At 48.6% G+C, this 14,103-nt stretch overlaps 1 protein-coding gene across 1 annotated transcript in view; it reads right to left on the bottom strand.

Annotated features, from left to right (window-relative positions):
- CFTR (CF transmembrane conductance regulator) overlaps positions 1-14,103 on the bottom strand; it is a 575,903-nt gene that overhangs the window by 368,047 nt on the left and 193,753 nt on the right. Inside the window, exon 8 of the mRNA XM_029615983.1 lies at positions 9,268-9,514. Coding sequence (XP_029471843.1) covers positions 9,268-9,514 — 247 coding nt within the window. The remainder of the gene's footprint in view (positions 1-9,267; positions 9,515-14,103) is intronic.

Consider the following 14,103-nt stretch of genomic DNA (forward strand, 5'->3'; position numbering starts at 1 on the left):
AATGCTGGATGCTGGAGAGGCTGGATGAATGCTGGATGCTGGAGAGGCTGGATGCTGGGGTGACTGGATGAATGCTGGAGTGGCTGGGTAAAGGATAGAAGCTGGAATGGGTTAGCGCTTATAAGGAGAGGGTGGGGTAGTTGATGGAAAGTAGCGACGGTTGCTTCTATGGCCCCTTAGTTGCGAGATTCCAGGGGCCGACGCCGACTGCGCAGGGAGGCCGACCTGGGCTGAGGGAGTATCGTGGGATGGTGGGGCAGGAGGAGTATAATGGCTGCCAATACGAGAATCGTGGTTCTGCTGCTATTCAGGTGCGCACGAAGGGGCACACAAAGGGGCAGGCCCCTTTGTCGTGCTCCTTCGGCGCGCGACGCTCGGCGCGTGACGCCTAGTAGGGTGTGCAGTTAAAGCCTAGCCGGGCTGTAGCTGGTTGGCTGGCTTCTGGTTGAGGGCGGGCCTTGTCGCGTTTCGCGGGTTTGTTTTATTCGTTTTTTCGCCGCGTTTCCTCCTATGGCTTTGGGCCTCGGCGCACGCGGCTGGCGTTGGGGTCCCCCGGGTGGGGAGGCCGTGTACTGACCTGACCTTCCCCCGGTGGGGCTCCGGCGCCGGTCGCGCAGGTCTCCGGTCGCGGCGTGGACAAGGGGCGAAATGGCGCCTGCAGCCTAGCTTTAAAGCCCAGCCGGGCTGTAGCTGGTTGGCTGGCTTCTGGTTGAGGGCGGGCCTTGTCGCGTTTCGCGGGTTTGTTTTATTCGTTTTTCGCCGCGTTTCCTCCTATGGCTTTGGGCCTCTGCGCACGCGGCTGGCGTTGGGGTCCCCCGGGTGGGGAGGCCGTGTACTGACCTGACCTTCCCCCGGTGGGGCTCCGGCGCCGGTCGCGCAGGTCTCCGGTCGCGGCCGGCGATCCGCAACGTCAGGCCAGCTTGGGGATTCCGGGGAGAAGCGGCAAGGAGAAGCCGCGGTAGCATCTGTCCGTCAGTCCCGAAGGAAATCGCCACAAAGGTAGAGAGGGTGGAGCGAGGGCGAAAACAGGCACAAACGCAACAATATCTGATTGCTCGAAGCTCCAGGAAATTGATTTGGTGTTTGGCTTCCTCTGGAGACCAAGTTCCTTGTGTCTGAAATTTAGCCACATGGACTCCCCAGCCGAGGTTGGAAGCATCGGTGGTGAGAGTTATTTGAGGGTCTGGAGCCTAGAAGGGCAAGCCTTGGAGGAGATTGATCTGATTTTTCCACCAGGTGAGAGACTGACGGAGTGAGTCGGTGACGTGGACAATGGTCGACAGGGGCTGAATGCATTGAGTCCATTGTGTCCTTAGAGTCCACTGCATGACTCTCATGGCTAGGCGGGCCATTGGGGTGATCTGAACTGAGGACGCCATGTGTCCCAGTAGGATGAGAAAGTGGCGTGCAGTCATGTAGCGCTGAGACTGCAGCTGGTGTGCGAGAAAGATGAGAGTGAGAGCTCGTTGTCAAGGTAGAAAAGCTTTTGCCTGCAAGGTATCCAAGTCTGCCCCTATGAATGATAAGGTTTGAGATGTAACTAAGTAGGATTTGTCGTAGTTGACGAGAAATCCTAGCAAAATCAGAGTGTGTAAGGTAAGATGTAGGGACGACAGAGCAGTTTGCTGAGTGGGAGCCCTGATCAACCAATCTAGATACGGGTGGACGTGAACACCTTGAGTCCTGAGGAAGGCTGCAATTACTACGAGACATTTTGTGAAGACTCGTGGTGCAGACGCGAGGCCGAATGGAAGCACTCGGTACTGATAGTGCTTGGGGCCTACCAGAAATCTCAGGTATTTGCGATAAGATGGAGTTATTGCAATTTGAGTGTATGCGTCCTGGAGGTCTAGAGAGCAGAGCCAGTCTCCTCTTTGTAGAAGAGGAAGAAGAGAACCCAAGGTTACCATTTTGAACTTTTCTCGATGGAGGTACTTGTTGAGGACACGTAGATCCAGAATTGGATGAACGCCTCCCAATTTTTGGGGGATTAGGAAGTACTGGGAAGAGAACCCTAGACCATGCTGAGAGTAGGGCACTAGTTCTATTGCCTTGGACTGGAGAAGGAGGGAGACCTCCTGTTCCAGAAGGATGGAGTGATCGGATGTTCTCCACGTCGGTAGAGGTGGGGAGTCCGGTGGGATGGAGAGAAAGTTGAGATGATAACCTTGAGCGATTATCGCTAGGACCCACTGGTCTGAAGTGACTGAGTGCCACCTGTTGTTGAAATGGCACAATCGGCCTCCCACTAGTATGTGTGGCAGTGGAAGCTGGCTGCTGCTCTCTATGCAGGAGTCAAAAACCAGAAGCAGGGCCCAGCTGAGGAGCTGCTTGCGGTTTTTGTTTTCGTATCTGACATGACTGGGTTTTTTGAAATGGTCTCGTAGAGCGAGTGTTACAGTCATGGACCCTTGGGCCGGCTGAGACAGTAGATGGTATGCTGTGGAGGCCCGCAGCTGGGAGGCGGCATGGAAGAGACTCAGAAGAGGCTTTACCACTGGAAGTCCGAGGTTCCCCCAGGAGGAGCCCGTAGGGACCCTGACCTCTTGGACTTAGGTGGGACACTATGCGACCAAGGATCCGGGCTGCGGCCGAAGAGATGGACGAAGGACGGCTGGGCCAAGGTAGCTGAAGAGTCTTCACCCTCGGAAGCCTGCGGCTCCCCCGGGAGGAGCCCGTGAGAGCCCGAGCCGCTGGGACTTAGGGGAATCCTCAGGGCCAGCAAGTACCAGATACCTGATGTGATGGAAGAAACCGAAGTCGGAGTCCAAGAGCGAAGCCGGGTCAGAAGCCAGAAGTCAGAGATCCAAACCAAAGCCAGGGACGAAAGCAGAAGACGGAGTCGTGGGACGGAGCCGGGTCAAAGCCAGAAGTCAGAGGACGAACCAAAATCAGGAGCGGAAGCTGAAGATGAAGTCAGGAGGCAAAGCCGGGTCAGAAGCCAGGAGTCAAGAGTCAGCGGAGACGAACCGGAGTCCAATGCAGCAATGAGCCTCATTGCAAGGCATTGAAGGAGTCCAGATGCAGGGTTTAAATACCCTGATGGCGTCTGACGTCATCCAAGGCAGGGCTAAGGTTTCCCGCGCTGGCCCCTTTAAGAAGGACTCCTCCTCGTGCACACGCACGAGCGTCTAGGGGGCGGGGCTAGGAGGTCCCGCAGGCCCGAGGAAACCTCGAAACAGTCTGGGCCATCCCCGAGGTAGATGGAGGGACCGGGCATGGCCTGGGACCGCAACAGCGAGTTCTAGCCGGTGGCAGGTAGGATTTCTTCGGACGGAATAAGGACTTCTTAGTGTCTTTTCGGAAAGGCTGTTTTGAAGAGTACTCAGAAGGCATCAGAGAGAGCTGTCTCAGGGTCTCATGATGGTCCTTCAGTTCCGCCACCATTTGTTGGATTTGTTCACTGAACAGATTGTCTCCTACACAGGGCAAGTCAGATAATCTGTCTTGCACTTCAGGGCGAAGGTCCGAAGACTTGAGCCAGGCCCATCTTCTTGCCGAGATAGCAGCTGCAGATACCCTGGTAGCAGTGTCAAAGATATCGTAAGATGATCTTATCTCATGCTTGCCCGCCTCAAAACCCTTGTTTACTAGGGTTTGGAGCTGATCTTGAAATTGCTGAGGCAGGGAGTCTGTCAAGTCTTGTATCTGCTTAAATAAGACCCTGTTGTATTGGGTCATATAGAGCTGATAAGAGGCAATTCAGGAGATGAGCATTGAGCCCTGGAAGACCCGGCGACCAATGGCATCTAGAAGCTTTTGCTCCTTGCCTGGGGGAAAGGAAGTGTGGGGGTTTGATTTCTTTACCCTCTTTTGGACAGATTCTACAACCACAGATTGGTGATCCAATTGAGGTTTTTGAAAACCTGGGGCTGACTGTACCAAATAAGTGGTGTCAGCCTTCCTGTTGACTGGAGCAACAGAGCCAGGGTGTTCCCAGTTCTTTTTTAGGAGATCCAGAAGAACTTCGTGAATAGGGATGGAGGTTATTTCCTTGGGAGCATCCAGGAATTGCAACAGTTCATTTGATGCCTGTCATCGTGTTCAGTCTGTAATTGGAAGGGAACCAATTCAGACATCTCCTTCACAAAATTTATGAAAGAAAGGTCCTCTGGAGGAGAACGCTTTCTGCTTTCAGTAGGAGAAGGTGGTGAAGGCAGGTCATCGGTGTCTGGTGAAGAATCATCAGTCCAGGTATCGTAGGGATCAGCACCTGCCACACTAGGAGCCCGAGGGGGATGGGACGGTGGAATCCCTGAAGGTCCTGGTCTAGGCTCCGAAGGAATCGAGGGAATAATTGGAGGCACCGATGAAGGCATCGAAGGCACCAGTGCAGGCATCGAGGGCATCAATGAATGGATCGGTGCGGCCGACGGACACATCGGGATCGATGGATCAGTGGCGCCGACAGACGTATCGGCATCGATGGCTGAGGCATTGGTAGGACTCCCGATGGAGGGATGCGGAACGGTGTTTCTCCTCCAGATGACAAGGTAAGGCAGCATCGGGGCAGACTGCCCTACGTCTGGCCCCCCCCCCCGTGCGTCAGCGCAGGCCTCCGGGCTAGCCGCCGGGTCAGGAGCCGTCCCTGCTCCTCCCTCACGGCAGCTAGCAGCTCTCCTCCGCGGCCCGAGATCCAAGATGGCTGCCGCCATCTTAGGCACGTGGCCGCGCCTCCTCACCAGAATTAAAGGGACCTCGTCCCCTTAATTGCCTACAGCTGATCCCAATCCACCGGGCCAGAGGAAGTATAAAAGGAGACTTCCTCTGAGCATTACTGACTTGGGAACGTCCTCCAGTGCTGTCTAGTCTGCTTACTTCGGTGAGTTCCTTGTGCTTTGGATCCTTGTTCTTGTTTCGTCTTGGTGTTCCTGGTTCCTGACTTTGGATTGGCTTACGGTGATTCTCTGGTGTGCGACTTCGGATTGGCAAGTGGTGATTCTCTGGTGTGTGACTTCGGACTGGCAAGTGCTGATCCCTCGGTGGGTGACTTCGGACTGGCAAGCGACAATCCTCTGGCACTTGACCTTGGACTTCTTCTGGATGACCGTCTCCAAGGGCCCGCCTAAGTCCCAGCAGTCCGGGTCCCTACGGGCTCCTCCTGGGGGGACCGCAGACTTCCAGTGGTGAAGGTACAGCTCCTCTTCTCGTCTCTTCATCTGCCTCCGCAGTCGCCTCAGTCTCCAGTGCCGAGGGCCAGCTGGTCTCATCTTCTGCTCTGCCTCGCCACCCAACGAGAGAACCTACGGATCTTCCGCAAGGTATACCATCCTCCCGTCGGCCCAAGGGTTCACAAGCCTGAGCATAACAAGAAGTCATCGATGCCGGATGGTCACCGGTCGATGGTCAATACTGGCGCGAAGTTGACGGTGCCAGTTCTGACGACATCGATGCAATGGACGGCCTCGGGGTTTGAGCACGGAAGAGAAGTTCCATCTTCTCCATTCTGGCCTTGCGACCTTTTGGTGTCATTAGGGCACATTTGGTGCAGGTCAGGACATCGTACTCACATCCAAGACACATTACACAGACCTTATGAGGGTCTGTTATGGACATGGTGCGATTGCACCAACGGAACCCCGACCCCATGGCCATGAAATATTTGAGCCGCGGTACGGTCGATGGCCGGTAGGCCACGAGGGCCAAACTCAACGGGAATCGACCAAAGAGTGGGCTGGGTTAGCCTGTCTGCGAAGAGCTATCGCACAGCCATAACGCCGATTTTAACTACACCTCTTTGAATTGCATTAGGCTGTGCGATAGCTCTGCGCAGACATGCTAACCCAGTCCCTAACTCCTCCTATTTTCTGAATTTGCATCGCACCATACGATATGGTGCGATCGCATGCGTTAAACACATTTTCGCATGCGTTAAGGGCCTATCGCATGCGTTAACGGGGCTTTTCGCATGCGATAAGCCCTTAATGCATGTGAAAACGCCTTATCGCATTTTAATAAATGACCCCCTAAGTCATCCAGCTAACTCTGAATATTGGAGTAAGCTGTTAACTTAGCCGGCTAACTCAATACTTCCCAGTTATGCCCTCAGAATGCCCCTAACTTATCCAGCTACTTAACTTATTAGCCAACTAAATAGTCATTTAGCCAGGTATGGATCTCACAGTGTTTTCCACTGGTACCTACACTGTAAACTAAATTGAAAGATTTTAGTAAAATCCATGCCTCCCTTATAATTTTTGTTGTGTTCAACAATTACTCATAGCTGTTATAAAACACAGAATTCTGGGATTGTCAAATACCTTTATACCTATTGGGGTAGATCTTTAAAAAATACGCGATCGCGTACTTTTGTTTGCACACCAGGCGCGAACAAAAGATTGCTGGATTTTATAAGATACGCGCGTAGCAGCACGTATCTTATAAAATCCGGGGTCAGCGCGCGCAAGGGGGTGCACATTTGTGCAACCTGCGCGCGCCGAGCCCAGCGCGCGCTGCCTGTTCCCTCCGAGGCCGCTCCGATTTCGGAGTGGCCTCGGAGGGAACTTTCCTTCGCCCTCCCCCCACCTTCCCCTCCCTTCCCCTACCTAACCCCCCCCCCCCCCCCCCTCTCAACCCCCCCCCCACCTTTGTTGGCAAAGTTACGCCTGCTGAAAGCAGGCGTAACTTTGCGTGCGTCTGCCGGCAGCCCCGCTCCGTCCTCCGGTCCTGGGGGCTGGTCCGGAGGCCTTGACCATGCCCCCGGGCTGGCGCCACGCCCCCAGGCCCGCCCCCAAAACGCCGCGGCACGCCCCCAAAACGCTGCGTCGTTTCGGGAACGCCCCCGGACACTCACCCTCCCGCCCCTTTTCGAAAGCCCCGGGACTTACGCGCGTCCCGAGGCTTTATGTGCGCCGGCGGCCTATGCAAAATAGGCGCGCCGGCACGCGAGGGCCCTGCACGCGTAAATCCGGAAAGGATTTACACGCGCAGGGCTTTTAAAATCCGCCCCATTGTATTCCTCATGCAAAGGAATAATCCTTATTCAAAATAACATCAATCCATTGCAAATGGTAGCAAAGAAGTTGTCTCTTGTTTTAAGTTTATGTTAACAAAATATTTGTAGAGTTTTATAATGCTCCTAGGGTTCCTTATAGTAACATTTTAGTAAATGTTCAATTTTGATTCATGTCCTGTCCCACCAGACATAAGCCACTCAGAAGGCATCTTATAATTCAGTTAGAAGGAAGGATGAGGCTTATAAAATAGCATGGGAGATGTGTTTGCTATAACAGAATTTAGCTCTATTTAAATATATTAGAAAGAAAATGATATATTTGGCATCAGGCAAGCCACTGTAACAGAGATCCACTCTGTGGGGCGGATTTTAAGAGCCCTGCTCGCCTAAATCCGCCCAAATCCGGGCGGATTTAGGCGAGCAGGGCCCTGCGCGCCGGTGAGCCTATTTTACATAGGCCTACCGGCGCGCGCAGAGCCCCGGGACTCGCGTAAGTCCCGGGGTTTTCGGAGGGGGGCATTCAGGGGCGTGTCAGGGGCGGGACCGAGCGCAGCGGCGTTTTCGGGGCGTGTCGGGAGCGTTCCGGGGGCATGCCCGTGCCCTCCGGACCCGCCCCCAGGTCGCGTCCCGGCGCGCTAGTGGCCCGCTGGTGCGCGGGGATTTACTTCTCCCTCCGGGAGGCGTAAATCCCCCGACAAAGGTAAGTGAGGGGTTTAGACAGGGCCGGGCGGGTGCGTTAGGTAGGGGAAGGGAGGGGAAGGTGAGGGGAGGGCAAAGGAAGGTTCCCTTCGAGGCCGCTCCGATTTCGGAGCGGCCTCGGAGGGAACGGAGGTAGGCTGCGCGGCTCGGCGCGCGCCGGCTATACGGAATCGATAGCCTTGCGCGCGTCGATCCCGGATTTTAGCGGCTACGCGCGTATCTACTAAAATCCAGCGTACTTTTGTTTGCGCCTGGAGCGCCAACAAAAGTACGCCTATTCGCGGTATTTGAAAATCTACCCCTGTATTGTTAGGGCATATGAAATATATTAAGATATTACTTAAATAAATTGATTTAATCATAGAAATGTTAAAGAATATGGGCAAATAAAATGGAATAGGATTCTTATGTTCACTCTTTTGATCTTTTAATCATGTTACAATACTCTTGGAAACAAAATCATTGACATATTAGTACAATTGTACTACTATCACCCAGTATCAAAGCTTTTAAAATTATTTTTGAAGAAAGAGGTCAAAGCATGGAATTTCCCTTCCTACTCCATATACAGTACTGTATCATATAAAAGATATGCTTTTAACCAAAATTTGCTACATGATTTGTCTATGGTATAAAAATGAAAGTGCTCATTACAGTCTAAAAGTATAAATTCTTTATGTTAATCAAATATGTTGATTGTTGACTGGCATTGCAAGAAAGTTATGTTGGAGATAATGGATCTCTATGATTTCCACATGCTTATGCAGGATGCTGTGAGTACTGGACAAAATAATGGGGGAAATTATGATTCAATGGAGTAAAATAAAGGTAGATGGAAAATTTAGAAAGCAAAGCATAGAAAACCATAGTAATTGTTTACCCAGCCTCCTGTTGAGAAGATGTACATTTTCTGTGACTTACTGCATAAGTACTGTAAAAGAGGCAGTAAAAGAAGGGGAAAGAAGAAGCATTATAGTTTATACTGGATGGAAAGGGAACTTGGTGTTCCATGCCCTAAATCCTAAACAGATAACTTAAAATTTGGACTACCAGTAATGGCTGGTCCATTATAACTAGCAGTGGACAAAGAGCATCTTGCTTCCCTTTTATCCGGTTTATGAGGATTGCTATGTCAGCAATTCCAGGCAAGGAGCCAGACCTACATTCTAATCCTCGAGAAACATTCATTCAAGTGAGTTTGAAATGCATTTTGTATTTCAAAGATATATACTCAGAAGCACATTTCATACTCATCTGAGAGAACATTAAAAGAGGAGGGAACTAAATTAAGAGAACCTGAATCTGCACATTGGACTTGCCTTTCTAATGTTTTTAAAAATGGCTTTGTTTTTAATGATGAGATCTTATAATATCTCTGCTACTAAGAATGTCATTTTCATGAGATTTCAAGGATACAAAAATTTTGCAGTGATTGGAAACTTATTATGGCCATGACTATTCACAGTGGGGAAGCACTTTGTCTTCTCACCTCAGGAAATTATAAAATATGGTCTAGAGGGCAATTTAACACTGCATAGTAAAAAATACACGTGTGATTAATAAGTAATGTTTTGATAGACAGTAAAATAATTGAATTTAAATCAATAATGTACCTGTATTTTATTTATTACGCCAAGAGAGTCATACCACGTCTGCACAGCCCAGGGAAACTGTCTAGTGACTGCCATTCGAAGAACAATGCTGAATGAGATAGTGGTGAATATTTTTCTGAGTGCAATTCCATGTATCAGTGAATAGGGCAGCACAGATAAAAACACGACAAAAAAACCAGAGAAGAAGAAGGCCGAGCTGTTGAAGTATCTAACATATGCAGCTTTCTGTGTTAGCTTCAGTTCATCTCTGTCAGAAAAAAAAACAAGAACAAAAAAATTAATGTAATGCCTGACGATTCCAAATTGGAGCACAGCAACCAGCCTTGCACCTCTCCCAGTCCCATGTTTCTGTTATATTCTAGGACCACATGAAAAAGAGAAAGCAGTGGATAGACTGACCCTGCTAGTAGCATCACAAACCCAATAATAGCAAATGGTTAACTTCAAGGTTTTGGAGACCTATTGATTTATACTCTGTATACTGTGTATGGCACTTTCCCAGTTTGCCCACAGAGAAAGTTTCTCAGAAGATAATGGTATTGCTTTGTCTTCTGAGAAATATATAGGCAATAAAATAATGGATTCCTTTGAGCATGTACATTTAACCCATAATTATTTGTTAATCACTACACCTCATTCAGTAGTAGAGGTGGAAAGGGATATATCATTTCTTATGAAAGCACACTAGAACTAATTCCAAGTATTCATTTTTTTATAACACTTGCAAGGTATAGTTTGACTCTCACAAAGCAAAAGAAAAAACATTGTACAATTAAAACCATAATAATTGTTTATTTTCAGCACTAATCTTTAACAAATACAAAAAAAAAAAAAAAATTCAACTTCTGGGCCATAAATTCAGCCTCTTATTCCAGCAAAGATGAAGAGTGAATAAGAGGAGTGTTAAAGATAGCATGTGTCTCCCTAAATCTGCAAGATGAAGAGAGACTATTAGTTTCCTGTGGCAACAAAAGTATGGAACTCATAGTCCAGTGTGCCTCTAAACATTCAGGTGCAGCTGGTTATTCATATACATGATCTTACAAATATTGTGGGTCACAACTGTAAATAATCTTAAAATTAAATTAATGATTCTAATCTGGATCATTAAATGGAGTGATTCAGACAACAGAGTTAAATGGTCATAATAAGAACATGCATCAGGAGAAATAAAGTAAAGAATATCTCTTACAAAAAAATTCTAGAACTGTATTAATATTAAATTTCATTCCAACTTCACATAAATAAAAAATTACACACCATAATTTTGTCATAATGCTTCTTCTTCTGCCTCAGATATCAGAGGCGGTATCTCAGAAACAATTCCTTGTCATGCATTTCTTTAATGCCCACTTCTTTTTATTTTCTGACAGATCTTCATTATGTTGTAGCATTTTGGTTTTTCTCTAGGCTTTGTATACTGTTTATCTTCACATACTGTGCAAACTATATTATTGAAATGATCTGCTAAGTCTTTGGAAGAGTTTTTAGTTTGACTTCAGAACTATTTCATTTTGGGGTAGATTTTCAAATACCGCGAATAGGCGTACTTTTGTTGGCGCTCCAGGCGCAAACAAAAGTACGCTGGATTTTAGTAGATAAGCGCGTAGCCGCGCGTATCCGCTAAAATCCGGGATCGGCGCGCGCAAGGCTATCGATTCCGTATAGCCGGCGCGCGCCGAGCCGCGCAGCCTACCTCCGTTCCCTCCGAGGCCGCTCCGAAATCGGAGCGGCCTCGAAGGGAACTTTCCTTTGCCCTCCCCTCACCTTCCCCTCCCTTCCCCTACCTAACCCACCCGCCCGGCCCTGTTTAAACCCCTCACTTACCTTTGTCGGGGGATTTACGCCTCCCGGAGGGAGAAGTAAATCCCCGCGCGCCAGCGGGCCGCTAGCGCGCCGGGACGCGACCTGGGGGCGGGTCCGGAGGGCGCGGCCACGCCCCCAGACTGCCTGGGCCGTAGCCACGCCCCCGGCCCGCCCCCAGAACGCTCCCGACACGCCCCGAAAACGCCGCTGCGCTCGGTCCCACCCCCCGACACGCCCCCCTCCGAAAACCCCGAGGCTCTGCGCGCGCCGGTAGGCCTATGTAAAATAGGCTCACCGGCGCGCAGGGCCCTGCCCGCCTAAATCCGCCCGGTTTTGGGCGGATTTAGGAGAGCAGGGCTCTTAAAATCCACCCCTTTATCAGTACTGTACTGATTTTTATGCAATGATATCATGACATCATTACACTCTATTCATGAAAATGCTGGAGATGGGCTCTTGAGTTTGTTCTAGATAAACTAGACTGTAGCTGTGGTAACATTTTATTAGACCATTGCAGATAATCCAAAGGTGTGACACATGATCTTTTGAGATAATAAAACAGGGAGCTATGTGGCCTCAAAATCCATGTACTCAACATTTTTGGATTATTCTTATGTTCATCCAATAAAAGGTATTACAACGAACTTTCTCCAGGACTGATAAGATTGCTATCACTGTATTTACACTGATTTTGTTTCACAGAAAAGTTTACTCTGATGGAAGCTCTAATTGCAGAACTAACAAATGGGATTTCTATGAATATAAATATCATGGGATAAATACAACTTTTAATAATTTTGCAGTCTTTTGTTTTTAGTTTAACTAGAATAAAAAGTGTACTTAAGTCAAACAGGAACATTTAAGAACATAAGAACACAAACTGCCATTCTGAGTCAGACCAAGGGTCCATCAAACTCAGCATCCTGTTTCCAACAGTGGCCAATCCAGGCTACAAGTACCTGGCAAGCACCCAAACACTAAAGGGTAGATTTTAAAAGGTGTGTGTGCGTGTCCATGTACACGAGCTTCCCGGTGCGCACATATGGACATGCCAATTTTTTAACATGCGCGTTTATAAAATCGGTGGGCCATGTGCACATGCGCACTGGATATTATAATCCACATACAAATGTGCGTGCAGCGCGTGCAGGGGGGCCTAATTTTAACAAAGTATGAGCGGCGACGAGATCGGGCCTCTCCCAGTTCGTCCAGTTAAAGAGCGGACTGGGAGAGGCCCTCCCCACTCCCTAAACCTAATCTACCTTACCTATTTTTTTTTTTTTAAGTTGCTGCTCCTCCGAAGCAGAAGCAACTTGCACGCGCCAGCTGACTGCTGGCATGTGATTCCCTGGCCCAGCGGCAAATGGCTGCTGTACCGTCCCGCCTTCAGCCCCATTCCCAGACCGCCCCATTTTCAGGCCCCGGCACTTAATCACATACCGGGGTTTACGCGATTGGCCAAGCTCATTTGAAAACTGGCCCGGCGCGTTTAAGGCCCAGGATGTACGCACGCTGGGTTTTAAAAAATAACCCTTAAGTGGATCCCATGCTACTGATGCCAGTAATAGCAGTGGCTATTCCCTAAGTCAACTTGATTAATAGCAATTAATGGATTTCTCTAAGAACTTATCCAAACCTTTTTTAAACCCAGCTACACTAACTGCACTAAGCACATCCTCTGGCAACAAATTCCAGAGCTTTATTGTACGTTGAGTGAAAACAATTTTCTATGATTAGTTTTAAATGTGATGCTTGCTAACTTCATGGAATGCCCCCTACTCCTTCTATTATCTGAAAGAGTAAACAACCAATATTCATTTATTCATTCTAGACCTCTCATAATTTTAAAGACCTCTATTATATCCCTCTTCAGCCATCTCTTCTCCAAGCTGAACAGCCCTAACCTCTTTAGCCTTTCCTCAAAGGGGAGCTGTTCCATCCTCTTTATCATATTAGTAGCCCTTCTCTGTGCCTTCTCCAGCAACTATATCTTTTTTAAGACGTGGCAACCGGAATTGTACACAGTATTCAAGGTATGGTGTCACCATGGAACGATACAGAGGCATTATGTAATTTTCCTTTTTATTCACCATTTCCTTCCTAATAATTCCTAACATTCTGTTTGCTTTTTTGACTGCCACAGTACACTAGGCCGATGATTTCAATGTATTATTCTCTATGAAGCCTAGATCTCTTTCTTGGGTGGTAGTTCCTAATATAAAACTTAAAATCGTGTAACTACAAGCATGGGTTATATTTCCCTATATGCATCACCTTGCACTAGTCCACATTAAATTTCATCTGCCATTTGGATGTCCAGTCTTCCAGTCTCGCAAGGTCCTCCTGCAATTTATCACAATCCATTTGTGATTTAACTACTCTGAATATTTCTATATCATCTGCAAATCTGATTACCTCACTCTTATTCCTTTCCAGAACATTTATAAATATATTGAAAAGCACCTGTCCAAGTACAGATCCCTGAGGCACTCCACTGTTTACCCTTTTCCACTGAGAAAATTGACCATTTAATCCTACTCTCCGTTTCCTGTCTTTTTACCTAGTTTGGAACATAATGATATGCCCTGATGGCAGAACTAGACAGTCATCAGGGCAAAGGAACAATCTCACTTCTTTCATTTCTTTTTTGGTTTTCATTTTGATTCCTGTTTTTAAATTTCATTTAGGTTTTAACATGTGCAAAACCATTTAAGTATGTGTTATTTGCAAATAGGGGTACATTTTAAAAGAGAGCGCGCGCGCGTACTTTTGTTCGCGCATCAGGTACAAACAAAAGTACGCTGGATTTTATAAGATACGCGCGTATCTGCGTGTATCTTATAAAATCCGGGGTCGGCGCACGCAAGGGGGTGCACATTTGTGCAACTTGCGCGCGCCGAGCCCTGCCTGCTCTGCCCGTTCCCTCTGAGGCCGCTCTGAAATCGGAGCGGCCTCGGAGGGAACTTTCCTTCCACCCCCCCCCCCCCACACACCTTCCCCTCCCTTCCCCTACCTAACCCACCCTCCCGG

This window comes from Rhinatrema bivittatum, chromosome 9 (assembly GCF_901001135.1).
Source record: "Rhinatrema bivittatum chromosome 9, aRhiBiv1.1, whole genome shotgun sequence".
NCBI lineage: Eukaryota > Metazoa > Chordata > Amphibia > Gymnophiona > Rhinatrematidae > Rhinatrema > Rhinatrema bivittatum.